At 54.0% G+C, this 13,199-nt stretch overlaps 1 protein-coding gene across 3 annotated transcripts; it reads left to right on the top strand.

Annotated features, from left to right (window-relative positions):
* The first annotated feature begins 8 nt into the window (after positions 1–8).
* On the top strand, positions 9–13,196 carry RETSAT (retinol saturase). 3 transcript variants are annotated; one of them, XM_068564602.1, is made up of 11 exons: positions 9–286; positions 2,400–2,582; positions 2,909–3,150; positions 3,991–4,192; positions 4,782–4,979; positions 6,735–6,854; positions 10,226–10,364; positions 10,599–10,708; positions 10,784–10,950; positions 11,146–11,305; positions 11,565–13,195. In XM_068564602.1, exons 1-11 carry the CDS (start codon positions 118–120, stop codon positions 11,702–11,704), a joined length of 1,830 nt encoding a protein of 609 aa, XP_068420703.1. In that variant the 5' UTR covers positions 9–117; the 3' UTR covers positions 11,705–13,195. The 3 variants fall into 3 exon arrangements, with proteins under 3 accessions (XP_068420703.1, XP_068420705.1, XP_068420704.1); XM_068564604.1 differs by lacking the exon at positions 11,146–11,305 and having other exon boundaries at positions 11,565–13,196; XM_068564603.1 differs by lacking the exon at positions 2,400–2,582.
* Positions 13,197–13,199: the final 3 nt, after the last annotated feature.

Below are 13,199 nucleotides of genomic sequence, written 5' to 3'. Positions count from 1 at the left end.
GCTGAGCAGTGGCCAAAGTTGGTTCTGCCTTCCGGGTGCGAGGATAAACTAACTGGGCAGAGCCGCGGCCGCAGAGCCCGGGCGCAGTCGGAGCGGACGGGTTCCGACGCCAGCGCGATGTGGCTGTTGCTGCTGCCGCTGGCTGCGCTGCTGCTGGCCGTCCTCGGCAAAGTTTGCAAGGGGTTGTTCTCCGGCAGCTCCCCGAACCCCTTCTCCGAGGATGTCAAGCGGCCACCCGCGCCCCTGGTGACCGACAAGGAGGCCAGGAAGAAGGTTCTCAAGCAAGGTGAGCGGGAGGGACCCCGGGGTCCGAGGCTGCGCCCGGGCATCCTCGCGGGTTAGCGTTCCCCAGATGCAGAGCGATGGGAGGGCTTCTTTGCACGTGGAGGCACCCGCTTTAGAGTCCGCCACTGGCGAGAGCCTTGGTCCCCGCAGGCCCGGGGAATCGTGGCCACACGGGCGCGGGCATCGTCCTCGGCGAGCCAAGTTTTTGGCATAGCCACGCTCAGGCCCTGCCACTTAGTATAGCGGTGGCTAACCGGATAAACAAGAGGAGACTTTTCCCCTACTTTGCTTTAAGACCTTAACGTTTTCACTTATCTTCCCCATGGGTTCAGGGACTTGGGAGAGCTGCACAGAAACCTTTATAGGAGATTGCATTTGGCCCATCAAGTGATTTGACTGGTTATGCCTGCTCCCATCTCTTGTGGTTGAAACGAGGCTCAACAGGATGCCTCAGGCTCAGAGCTGCTCTTCCATTGACCTGCACTGTCATCTTTAAAAAGTATTTGTGAGTTTCTTTTAAGGTTTAAAGAAAGAGTTCTGCTGCTTAAAAAAGAAAAAAAGAAAAAAAAAAAAAGAATAACCTGTAAAAAGAATAACCTGTTGATATCCGAGATCTCTCTCACCTGTTCACTTGTAAATTTTAGTATTCTGTGCAACAAGGCTTGCTACACAGTTGGAGACAGTATTGTTCTAAGTGGAAGGCCTATTAGTTTGAACTTCTGAGATCAGAGTTTTAATTGGACTCTGTCACTAATTTGCTGTGAAACCATTAGCAAGTCACTCCATTTATCTGGACTGGTCTAAAAATGAGATGACTAGTTTAACTGTGTTTCAAACCAGGTTGTGATCTCTTAGTGGGTCATGAAATCAATTTAATGGGTTGCAACTAACATTTTAAATGGCAGTAGAATGGAAAATATCAGAGTGCATAATACATGGTTCTGGCAAGTATTGTGAAACTTCTGTATCAGGTATTTATATTATATACTAACATATGTTCTGGGATGTGAATATGAAATATATTTTTCACTATAGGTCTTTCTAAAAACGTTTGAAAAGTTGAAAGTTTACTGAGTTCTCTAGCAGCTTGAAAAATTCCAAATCTCAGTTCTTCAGGAGTGATCTTTTTTTAAAAAAAATAAATAAATTTATTTATTTATTTATGGTTGTGTTAGGTCTTCGTTGTGGTGCGTGGGCTTCTCATTGTGGTGGCTTCTCTTGTGGAGCACAGCCTCTAGGTGTGCGGGCTTCAGTAGTTGTGGCACGTGGGCTCGGTAGTTGTGGCTTGTGGGCTCAGTAGTTGTGGCTTGTGGGCTCTAGAGCGCAGGCTCAGTGCTTGTGGTGCACAGGCTTGGTTGCTCCGCAGTGTGTGGGATCTTCCCGGACCAGGGGTTGAACCCGTGTTCCCTGCATTGGCAGGTGGATTCTTAACCCTTGCGCCACCAGGGAAGTCCCTTTAGGAGTGATCTTGAAAGAACAAATCTTGTGTAGGAAGTGCCCATACAGCACCACAGGCTGTCCAGTTTTGTCTTGTTTAGGTGCTTCCTCCTCAACCCCACCTCCATGATTTCTCAGAGCAGCTCTGTCCTGCCTCTGCATCAGGATGTTGAAGAACCATCATCCGGCTGGGCTGCTCCACTGCTAGCTGCAGACCCTGCATTTTCCAAAGATAACCTGCTTGTGAATGGACCGGTCCATGAGCCAGCAGCCTGCACTGGCCCCCGTCCCCCTCCTCCTTGTTTTCTTTCTTCCCTAGCTCGCTCTCTGTCTGCACTTAGGTTTCTCAGCCTGTACTGCTGTCAGCATTGTTCTGTTCCTATGATAGTTTGTGGATTTTTTACTTTCTTTGCAAGTAGGAAAAATCCCCAGCTACATAGTGGCTTTGCTTAAATCTGTTCAGATCAAACCAAATCACTTTGTTTAACCCGCCTGGCTGGTCCTGAATATTTCCCAGGTAAAACGTTTGGGACATTTTAGTCAGGAGCTCCTTGCCAAACTGCTCTAGAGTTTTCTGGCGTTGTACAAGCTAGAGAATTCTGCGTTGGTTTCCACATCACTGCCCTTTCACTGCCCCCCCGAGAAGCCCCCACCTCCATCTCCTCCATCTGCTGCAGCTTTCTCAGCCAGCCGAGTGCCAGAGAAGCTGGATGTGGTGGTGATAGGCAGTGGCTTTGGGGGCCTGGCGGCAGCTGCAATCCTGACCAAAGCTGGCAAGCGAGTTCTGGTGCTGGAACAACATACCAAGGCGGGAGGCTGTTGTCATACCTTTGGACAGCATGGCCTTGAATTTGACACGGGTAAGGCTTCTGTGGAAAAGGGCTGGGAGCAGGAGGTTTGGAGCAGCCATGGTGGGACGATCCTGGGCATTTCTGTGATTTTGGAGACCCCGTCTTCTCCCTGGGCACTGCTTTCCTTGTCTGACAGCTGTACCCGCTGGCAGCTGAACTGGGCAGGGATTTGGTGGTTTCTGCTGCAACTCCCCTCTACAGAAAGGGTGTGTACCCCCTCTGGGCACAGACTCAGCCCTGCAGGACAACCTCTTTCACCTTGCTTCCTTGTTGGAGCTTTTCCAGGGCTCAATCCCCATATCCCTATGACACTTTGTTTTTCTGTCTCCCAACAGGAATCCATTATATCGGGCGCATGCAGGAGGGCAGCTTTGGCCGTTTTATCTTGGACCAGATCACTGAGGGGCAGTTGGACTGGGCTCCCACGGCCTCTCCCTTTGACATCATGGTACTAGAAGGGCCCAATGGCCGAAAGGAGTTTCCCATGTACAGTGGGGAGAAAGCCTACATACAGGGCCTCAAGGAGAAGTTTCCCCAGGAGGAAGCTGCCATCGACAAGTATATAAGGCTGGTTAAGGTAACACGGACATGCTGAGGACCCCCTGCTTATTCCCAGGAAGGCTGACCTTCCTCATTAGCGGAGTGACGGGTAAGGGAGGCAGGAAGGAGGAACAGGCCTGTCTGTCTGGAACTCAGCCTCCACCGGAGTTGGCCTCTGTGCCCCGGTGGGCCCTCCGTCTCTGGAGCCTAGGCTCCGCAGCTGCCACTCTCACTCTGGCCTCTGGGGGGCGCTCGGCTCTCCTCCCTGACCACGCTGGCCTCCCTGTGGTCATATCACCACTCTTTTTCACTTCATCTGATTGGGATTATTCAAAAGGAATTTGGGCCGGAAACTGAGAAGCAAAAAAGGACTCACTTGAGGGTAGAATGGGAAAAATTCACAGAGTACGGAGTTTTTTGTTTTTTTGTTTATAAATTTATTTACTTTTTTATATTTGGCTGCTTTGGGTCTTCATTGCTGTGCACGGGCTTTCTCTAGTTGCGGCGAGTTGGGGCTACTCATTGCGGTGTGCGGGCTTCTCATTGCAGTGGCTTCTCTCATTGCGGAGCACGGGCTCTACGCAAGTGGGCTTCAGTAGTTGTGGCATGCGGGCTCAGTAGTTGTGGCGCCCGGGCTTAGTTGCTCCGTGGCATGTGGGATCTTCCCGGACCAGGGATCGAACCCGCGTCCCCTGCATTGGCAGGTGGATTCTTAACCACTTTGCCACCAGGGAAGTCCCAAGTACAGAGTTTTAAAATCCAAATTCAGCCAAGTTCAGCCAGGGCTAAGTGTTGCTGGGCCCTCGGGCTATGCAGGCTGTTGGAGAGGTGAGTCAGGAGATGAGACCTGTTCCTCCCTGCTCGTTCCCTTCCCCAGGTGGTATCCAGAGGAGTCATTCATGCCATCTTGTTGAAGATCCTCCCGCTGCCCATGGTTCAGGCCCTCAACAAGTATGGGCTGCTCACCCGTTTCTCTCCGTTCCTCCATGCATCCACCCAGAGCCTGGCCGAGGTCCTGCGGGAGCTGCCAGCCTCCCCGGAGCTCCAGGCCGTGCTCAGCTACATCTTCCCCACTTATGGTGGGTACTGGCCTTGGGCCCCAGGCAGCTCCTGGCTCTCAGTCTTTCTTCCTGAGCCTGCTTGGCTGACTGAAATGGAACAGCACACACCCCAGGCCCTCTGGAGCTTATGGAGGAGATGTCTGTCCACCTCCCTGCTGGACACGCTGATAAAAATTCCCTTCACCCACGCCCTGGATGACTTTCCTTTCCAACCAACACTGTCCTCCCTGGCAGCATGGCAGTTTGCAGGGAGGACATTCCCACTGGCCCCAAGACCCGTAAGGTTCCCCGTTCCCCACATTTGGATGGAAACAGGCCCTCTGGCTGCCCTGAGCCCTGGGGATCACTTGGATCCTGGGATGCATAGACTCAGGCTGCGTGTTTTCTTTTTTTTTTTTTTTTGGCCATGCCTCACGGCTTGCGGGATCTTAGTTCCCCAACCAGGGATTGAACCCGGGCCCCTGGCAGTGAAAGCACCGAGTCCTAACCCACTGGACCGCCAGGGAATTCCCAAAGGCTGCGTGTTTTCTGATGGGAACCCGTGTTCCTTTCTGAACGAAGGTGCCGCTGCCCCTCCTGCCTCATCACCCTTTCCTTCCTTCTGTAGGTGTGACCGCCAGCCACACCACCTTTGCCATGCATGCTCTGCTGGTTGACCACTACATAAAAGGGGCCTTTTATCCCCGAGGGGGTTCCAGTGAAATCGCTTTCCACACCATCCCTGTGATTCAGCGGGCCGGGGGTGCTGTCTTGACGAGGGCCCCTGTGCAGAGCATCTTGCTGGACTCAGCTGGGAAAGCCTGCGGTAAGAGCCCTGCAGTGTCTTCACAGTCCCTGGCCGGGGTGGGAGAGACCTGGGGTCTCTGGGTGCAGAGCAAAGAAAGCACTGAGGGCAGAAGGTGTAGAAGAACTGACCTCCAAGTTGGGGGTTGAAGGCTGGAATCTGCCCCAAGCTGGGGCTGCCCGGGGATAGCGATTGGCCTGGAAGCAAAAAGGATGCGGGAAGGATAAAGGGTGGCATGGTTCCCAGAGAACAGTATTTCATCATTTATTCAATAGATAAAAATAGTTATCTGGTAATCTAGGACCTCCTGAGTGTAGGGGCTGTGTCTTTTTAATCTTTATGTCTATAGACTTTAGCACATAATAGAGCCCAGTAAGTGTTTGTTCAGTGACTGATGGAGTGAGTACGTAACCTGGGTGCTTGTAGGGTGGTGTGGAGGCCGGCAGGATGCCCTGCCTTCAATCTGTAAATGGCAGAGTGGGACCCAGACTCTACCCCGGCTCAGGTGTTTGCTGTCACCTGCACAGAAAGTCAAAATCCCACCGTGGATGAACTCTGTGAGGAGAGGCTCTATGCAAGGAAGGACTCTGGTACACAGAACAGGCCATCCAGGCTGCGGGTGCTTCAGAAGCATCAGCTAAGGGGGCAGAGAGAGGCCTGGGGAAAATAGAGCTGGTGTGACAGTAAATTCACCAGAGGAGTCTTTCAAGGAGGAGGTGGTGAGTGGGTAGCCCAGGGCACGCAAAAATCAAGGGAGAAAAGGCCGTCAGCGGTCTCCAAGGACATATGCGTAGAAGAGACTGGGAAGTTCCCGGTGGTGAGAGAGGGGTGGCTGTCCGACGTGTGAGACTTTCTCTCATATTCATGAGCAAGTTCTCCTTCCAGCCGTCAGGGGGTCTGTGAACCAAGGTGGGTTTATCAGTTCAATTAAATTCAGTTGCAGATACATTTATTTGTGTTTTTCACGTGCTAGGTGATAAAAGATAAGTAAATCCTAATCTCTAACTCAAGAAGTTTCCAGTCTCACAGGGAAGATGACTGCAATATAATTAAAGTGCCACATAGAGGCAGGCACCAAGGATGGAGGTGACACAGAGGGTGGTGGAACAGGGAAGGCCTCAGAGGGAGGTCATGAAGGGTGAGAGGAAGCTAGCCAGAGGGGAGGGGTGGTTATTCCAGGCAGGGGGAACAGAATGTGCAGAGGCACAGAGGTATGAAGGAGCTGAATATTTTTAGGCATCTGAAAATATTAGGTGGAATCATAAGAGACTGCCACATTTATAGGTTAGAAAAATGGTTGACTATCAGCTGTTTCATACAGTCCTGCCTAACAGTTTAGTGCGAATGGCCAGAGATGAGGCCGGACGCACGAAAGGGACCACATCAGGGAAGGCTAAGACAAGACCTCAGAGTTTAAGTAGAGGTTAGGTGTCATTGGAGGATTTTAAAAAGAGCATGTTGGAACGGGAACTCTGGCAGCTGTGGAGAAGGGTCTAGGATTCCAGTGAAGGCCTTCAGCCCATGGGCTCTTTCGGGGTTCGTGTGAAGGTTGGTGGGTTGCTCAAGAGAAGAGCGCCCACGCAGGGTGGGGAGAGAGGTAGTGCAGGGACCGTGAGCCAAGAGGGCAGTGCTTCAGGATGGTTCCCTTACTTTGCAGTTTGGCCTGGGGCCTGCCCGCTCGAGGTCAATGTGGGAGAGATCTGGGGGGTGGGGAATAGGGACCTTTCTCATCCTCCTGGAGCTTACAGAACCTCAGCCAAGCTCTTGTGCCTGCAGGTGTCACTGTGAAGGAGGGTCAGGAGCTGGTGAACATCTATTGCCCCATCGTGATCTCCAACGCAGGATTATTCAATACCTATGAGTACTTGTTGCCAGAGAAGGCCCGCTGTCTGCCAGGTAAACTACTGGGCTGCGTCACTGTCCTCCAAGTGCCCCAGGCCTGCCCTCTGCAACCAGCTGGCTCAGCCTGGCTGGTTCTTCCCCCAGCGTTGGCGCTGCCCTTTGACCCTCCATAGGCAGAGAAGGTGAGCACACCGGTTTCTAACATCCGTTCCCAGCAGGCCTCTGTTTAGGGGGTGGGATCAACTTCCTTTGTATCACATCCTCCCCAAAGACCCTTTGGTCCTTATCTCTCATTTCATTCTTGGCATATTTACTCCCTTTCCCCTTATCACCTCAACCATGTTTCCCTTTCCTCTTTCAAGTCTCCAGTCCTAGTTGCCCATTTCCAGTTTCCCTAGATCTTAGATCATCTCTCTGATAGTCAGTGATGGTGGGTTGAGTCCTCAAGGAACGTTTCTTGGATTTTCACTGAGTTTGCCATATGAATCCTGCTTCCTTCCTTAATTTCTCACTTATTTTGAGTGGGGAAGCCTGATCTGACATTGTTGGTAAGGGAAGCTAAGGCTGGCGTGGAGAAGAAGGAAGGTCTTGATAATATTGTTGTGGGCCTTATTTTCCTGCCTCTTTAGGAAGCAGCTCTGTATTGGTGCTGAGGCCGCAGGAGTATCCTCTGCTGCTTGAGCCCTGAACTCAAAATAAGCCTCAGTCTAGTCGTCTCCACTGATAGGCCGTGTCCAGAAATAAAAGCCTGTTTTTGTCCTTGCCTTTTATACTCAGCCACTGGGTAGAGAGCTCGTCATCCTAGTGTTGATGGCTGGGGAAACAGAGGCACACAGGTGAATAACTGCCCAAGGCCACCCAGCTGGAGGTGGCCGAGCTGAGAGGAGAAGGCTGGTGTGTCTGACTCCTAAGCCTGGGCTCCTGGCCCCCTCTGGGCTGGGAAGCATGGGGCTTCCAGAGAGAAGGCCTCACTCGAAGGGGCAGGAGAGCAGGTCGGCCCACAAGGAACAGAGTGGCTGAGCCAAGGTTAGCTGGGACGTCACCATTTGGAAATGTAGCTGGCAGCTCCCGATGTGATTGAGGGGAGGAGGCCGCTGGCTGGGAGGGGACCAGCGATCCAGGAGGGAGGGAGAGGCGTCTGCGTAAAGGCCTCTGGCTGGGGTGGGAGGTGGGGAGTAGGGAGCCGCTCACGATGAGTTTGGGGTGGACTTCACTGGTGCCCGGGGAGGAGCCCAGAGAGCAGTGGAAAGAGCGCTCCGCCCCGGAGAGCGGGCCCAGGGAGGCGGGTTCAGTAGAGAAGTGAGGCCTTGGATTTCCTGGTGGGGGAGAGGGTGAGTGGCCGTCATGACTGTCTCTGAGGTACAGGCCATGTGCTCCCGGGAACTGGCCTCCTCAGCCCTTTGCCTCGCTTAGCTGGGCCTCGGCCGGCATCTGCTGCCAGCAGGGGCCTCCCCTCTCTCAGGCCGGGTGAGCTGAGTGGGGTGGGGCAGAGACTGCCCAGTGGCCTTTGGTACTTCGTGCCTCCCTCTCTCCCAGGACCTCTGAACCCTGACACTGTCCCCTGACGGGCCCAGTGTTCCCCCAGGCCCGCCTTCTCTCCAGGCAGCCATGCCACAGACTTAGCTGCTGAGCTTGCCTCCCTTCACTGGCGGAAGCAGCTTCCACTGCTCTTACGTGTCTCAGCCCTGAAGACAGTCTCATGTGCCAGCCCCTACCTGCCTGAAGGACCAGCTGCCTCTCTCGAGTGGCAGCTGGATGAATCCCAGTTTGAGAGCATTTCAGACAGTGGCAGCAGTGACGCTTAACTCAGAGACCCCAGGTGCTGGGATTCCTTCGTTTCCAGCTGTTTGGGAGTAGAGATTCTCACAGTTCTGTCTCCCTCTCAGAGATGGGAACGGGATATCTGGTGGCCTTGGGGACAGGCAGTGCTAGTTGGGGTCGAGGGTGGAGGTGGGGTGGTCAGGCAGAGGGAGCCTTTGTGAATAGGAGCGCCTTTCTTAAATTCCAGGGCTGAGCTTTGAGGAGGTCACTGGGGGTAGTTTGGAGAGGTGTTTTGAGTAGGGAAGACTAGTTTGACAAAATCAGTAGGGGAGCTAAGGCTGGTGTGGAGAAGCAGGGCTTGGTCTCATCGTTGTGTGCCTGATTTGAGACCCAAGGTTCTATTTTTCTGCCAGGTGGGTGGCTCCTGGACCCCTTCCTTCTAGCTGGGGAAACGGACAGAAGGGGCTGGGTGGAGGTAATGGCTGTGCTAAGGGGCTTCTGAAGACCTGGGGGCATCACTCCTGGGCCCCTGGTTCTCTCCGAGCCCACCCTGCCCCACCTGGAAAGGGGGTGCCCGCAGCTGTGGTTCCCCAACGATGCTGGGACCCAGGGGAGAAGGTGCTTCTGATTTTCCAGGGCAATTACTACTCCTCACCACATCCCCTGCCCCCCTCGGCGCTCCCACAGCTGGGCGGCTGGGTGTCTGGAAGTCTCATGCCCGTTGTCCTGCTGTAATTGTTACAACGCCCCCTTCACTCTCAGAAGTGGCCTGTTCTGGATGATAAGTTTTATGGTCACCCTACCCGTAGCACTCAGGTCTTTGCAGCCTCTAATAGGAGAGCCAGCTTCTTCAGGAAAGTGGACCGGGGACAGGCATCACATCCGATTCCTTGCAGTGTCCCCAAGGCCTCGCAGAAGATCCAGCGCATTTCAGGTCCTCAACAAATATTTGTTACATGAATTAAGCAGAGCAGCCAGTGGCGACTTATCCCTCAGGCAGGGGCTGGAAGTGGTCCTGGGAATGGGAACAAAGGATAAGACTCTGTGGAAGCAATTTCAAGAAAACTGGTCTGGGCTCAGCTGTTGAGAGGTGGGAATGCCCAGTGGCTTCGGTCCAGGGGACATCCAAAGGCTCCCACGGTGACTGCTGCCTTCCTCCTCAGTGCTATTCTTCCCTCCTCCCCAGATGAACCCTGAAATGCCAAGTGCCAGTGATGCCATTTCGCATCTGTTCATCTGCATCACTTACCATCTTAAGGCCTTGTGCTGACTGTTCAGCACAGGAGGAATTATGCATATTCAGTCATTAGATGGTTTGTATTCAACTTAATACCGAAGCCAAGGCTTACAACCAAATACTGTTCCTAGCCGTGGTCTTTGTAGTGCAGAGCCCCATCATCCGCTCCTAACTGAGACATTGAGGGGACGATGGGAGGCAGTGAGCGGCTCAGAGAGCCGGGCGTCACTCACTGCTCCTCAAGGCGCTCAGAGCAGAAGTCTGAGGCCGTGGCCTTCACAGGCAGGAGACCGAAGAGCAGGCCCCTGCCAGGTCGAGTTGTCCAAACGTCTGAGGCTGCAGATGAGGTGAGCGGGCGTCCGCAGGTTCCCAGGGCAGGGGCAGCAGTTGGTGGCCTTGTTCACGCGGCCCTGCCGCCTGTCTGCAGGTGTGAAGCGGCAGCTGGGGATGGTGCGGCCCGGCTTGAGCATGTTCTCTGTCTTCATCTGCCTCCGAGGCTCCAAGAAGGACCTAGGGCTGCCGTCTACCAACTACTACATTTATTTTGACACAGACATGGACACGGCGTAAGGCGTGGGTGTGCGTGTGTGGGGAGGGTGTCCTCCCCTGATGCTGGGGGAGAAGCAGCAGGATGCAGGATGGGAGGAAATGGGCAAGAATCTGCTCCCGAAGGGCTTCTCCCTACCTAGGCTGTGCCTTGGCTTCCTCCCTTCAGGGGTCCAGGGGGTGCCCTGCCCTCGGGGTGGTGCTGGTGGCTGCGGGGAACAAGGCCGGGACCGACAGCCCCTCTCCTCCCCCAGAATGGAGCGCTACCTCTCTCTGCCTGCGGACAAGGCTGTAGAGCACATGCCCGTTCTCTTCGTTGCTTTCCCGTCGGCCAAGGACCCGACGTGGGAGGACAGGTTTTCAGGTGGGGCTTGAGGTTCTGGGGCGGGGCCTTGGGCGGGGGAGGGGCAGCAGTAGTGACCCGGCCCTGTGTCCCCAGGCCGCTCCACAGGGGTCGTGCTGGTGCCCACCTCCTATGAGTGGTTCGAGGAGTGGCGGGACGAGCCCCGGGGAAAGCGGAGCAGCAGCTACGAGACCCTCAAGAGCTCCTTTGTTGAAGCCGCTCTGTCGGTCATCCTGAAGCTGTTCCCACAGCTGGAGGGGAAGGTAGGAGGGCAGATTCCTGTGGCTGGTGCATCTCTACCCTTTCTTTCGGGCAGGGGAACGAGGCCCGGGCTGACTGAGCTCCAGGAAGGGATAGGGAGCCCGTGCCGGCTGGCAGCTCGTGCAGGGGCAGGCAAGGAGGTGAGGGTCTCACAAGGTCCCACTCCCACTCTTCAGCTGCCTCTGTTGCCTCCTCAGGTGGACAGTGTGACTGGAGGGTCCCCGTTGACCAGTCAGTTCTACCTGGCAGCTCCCCGGGGGGCCTGCTACGGGGCTGACCATGACCTGGGCCGCCTGCATCCTGGTGCGATGGCCTCCATGAGGGCCCAGAGCCCCATCCCCAACCTCTACCTGACAGGTACACTGACTGCCGCATTTTGCCAGGACCTGAGACCCTGGGCTTCCCTGTCACCCAGAGTCCTCCATGCTTGTCCTCAGATTCTGCTGCCCCCTGCAGCCTCCCACAGCCTGAGCTGGGCTGCCTCGGCAGCTGTGGACCCTGGTCCTGGTCTGAAGCCATCTCTGGGTGGCCCTGGCCCAGGGGCCCTTGTCCACCCCTGTCCCCCACTTGGGGGGGGGGGCAGCGATGCCCACGGGCCTCTGCTTTTGTCTCCTAGGCCAGGATGTCTTCACCTGTGGGTTGATGGGAGCCCTGCAAGGGGCCCTGCTGTGCAGCAGCGCCATCCTGAAGCGGAACCTGTACTCAGACCTTCAGAAGCTTGGCGCAAGGGTCCAGGCACAGAAGAAGAAGAATTAGTTTGGTCAGGGATGAGTCAGAGGAAATTTGGCCAGTGCTCTGGCACAGCCCCTGACTTACCCATGTCTTTCTGCATTAGCTCCTCGATCACGTAAAGCACTCGTTTTTGATTTCTGCATAAGAGGTCCGACACACAAGTGTAGCATAGATGGTGCCTGTTTTTTTTTTTTTTGGCTGTGCTGCATGGCACGTGGGATCTTACCCCGACCAGGGATTGAAGTCCTGCCGTCTGCAATGGGAGTGCAGTCTTAACCACTGGACCATCAGGGAGGTGCCTAGATGGTGGTTCTTAAACTGAAGCTCTTCCAGCCAGGCAGGTGGTGATCTTCCATACCTTTTACAACATGCTGTCTCTACGAAAGGCCCAGCGTGGGCTACTGACTTGGGTGACTTTAATGGTTCATCAAGCAGCGCTCTGCATCCCACACCCACACCTCCTAACTCTGAGCCATCAAACCAAATATTCTTTTGTCAGGTGGCTAGAACCCTTGAGAGTCTTGGTCGGCTGAAGCAGGGTGGTCCCATGGGCCCGAGGCGTCTCCTCCCATTCCCCCTTAGTGCCTCTCCGCGGGAGTTCTACGCAGTGGAGAGAGGGTGCCTGATGAGCATGGTTTGGGTTGTAGTTCCATAGGTTCAGAGGCTCCAGATCCCATTTTTCTCGTTCCACTGGCTTTCAGCGGGTGGGGAAACGCCTGTGATAGGGTCCATGTGGACGTGGGGGCAGGGAGCTGACAGGACGCATTAGTTAGCGAGGTGTATGTTACAGAACATCCAGTGCGCATGCAGCCAGGGCCTAGGCTCGTCTTCCTTATGATCGGGGTTAAATTGGGTTTTCACCATGCCAGCACCAAGATACCCTCCCAGACCTCAGGGCCTGAGCCTCAAGACTTAGCTTCCTAAAATACACAGCGAGACGGGCGCTCGCAGTCAGGGCAGAGGCCTGGAAAGACAACTTCACTGGGGTTGATGCAGGTGGAGAGAGCTTTCGAGCCAAGGGTACAGCAAAGGACAAGCCGAGAGGTAACGAGTGTATTATGACAAGAAGCCCAGCTACTCCCAACCTAGGACAAGGGCTGCCTTGTGAGGAGGAGGAGCGAGGTTGGCAGTCAGTCAATCAGAACATGGAAAATTACAGAACGTGCGCAAAGCCTGGGAATGCGTTTCCAGTGTATTGGTACTTACATGGGGATCGGGTGGGAAGGTGAGTGAAGGCTAAAGGTTAAAAAAAAAATGACCTTCCACTTACGTTAGGCCTTATTTTAATCAATTTCAATACAGTACTATTAAATTTATTAAGAGGGGGATTAAGAGGTACAATATAATCAATAATACTGAAATAACTTTGTATGGTGACAGATGGTTACTAGACTTACTGTGATCAATTTGTAATGTATACAAATGTCGAATCACTATGTTGTATACCTGAAACTAATATAATGTTGTATATCGACTATGCTTTTTAAAAAAAAGGAGAAAATTTAATTTAATGATTTTA

Source organism: Eschrichtius robustus, chromosome 15, assembly GCF_028021215.1.
Source record: "Eschrichtius robustus isolate mEscRob2 chromosome 15, mEscRob2.pri, whole genome shotgun sequence".
NCBI classification, from domain to species: Eukaryota; Metazoa; Chordata; class Mammalia; order Artiodactyla; family Eschrichtiidae; genus Eschrichtius; species Eschrichtius robustus.
This window is presented reverse-complemented; position numbering and strand designations above follow the sequence as displayed.

Coding starts and splice junctions, on each gene's coding strand:
- RETSAT (XM_068564602.1), top strand. CDS start 118: ATGTGGCTGTTGCTGCTGCCGCTGGCTGCGCTGCTGCTGGCCGTCCTC. Junction 4,193..4,781: donor CTACATCTTCCCCACTTATG/GTGGGTACTGGC, acceptor TTCCTTCTGTAG/GTGTGACCGCCAGCCACACC. Junction 10,951..11,145: donor TCCCACAGCTGGAGGGGAAG/GTAGGAGGGCAG, acceptor TTGCCTCCTCAG/GTGGACAGTGTGACTGGAGG.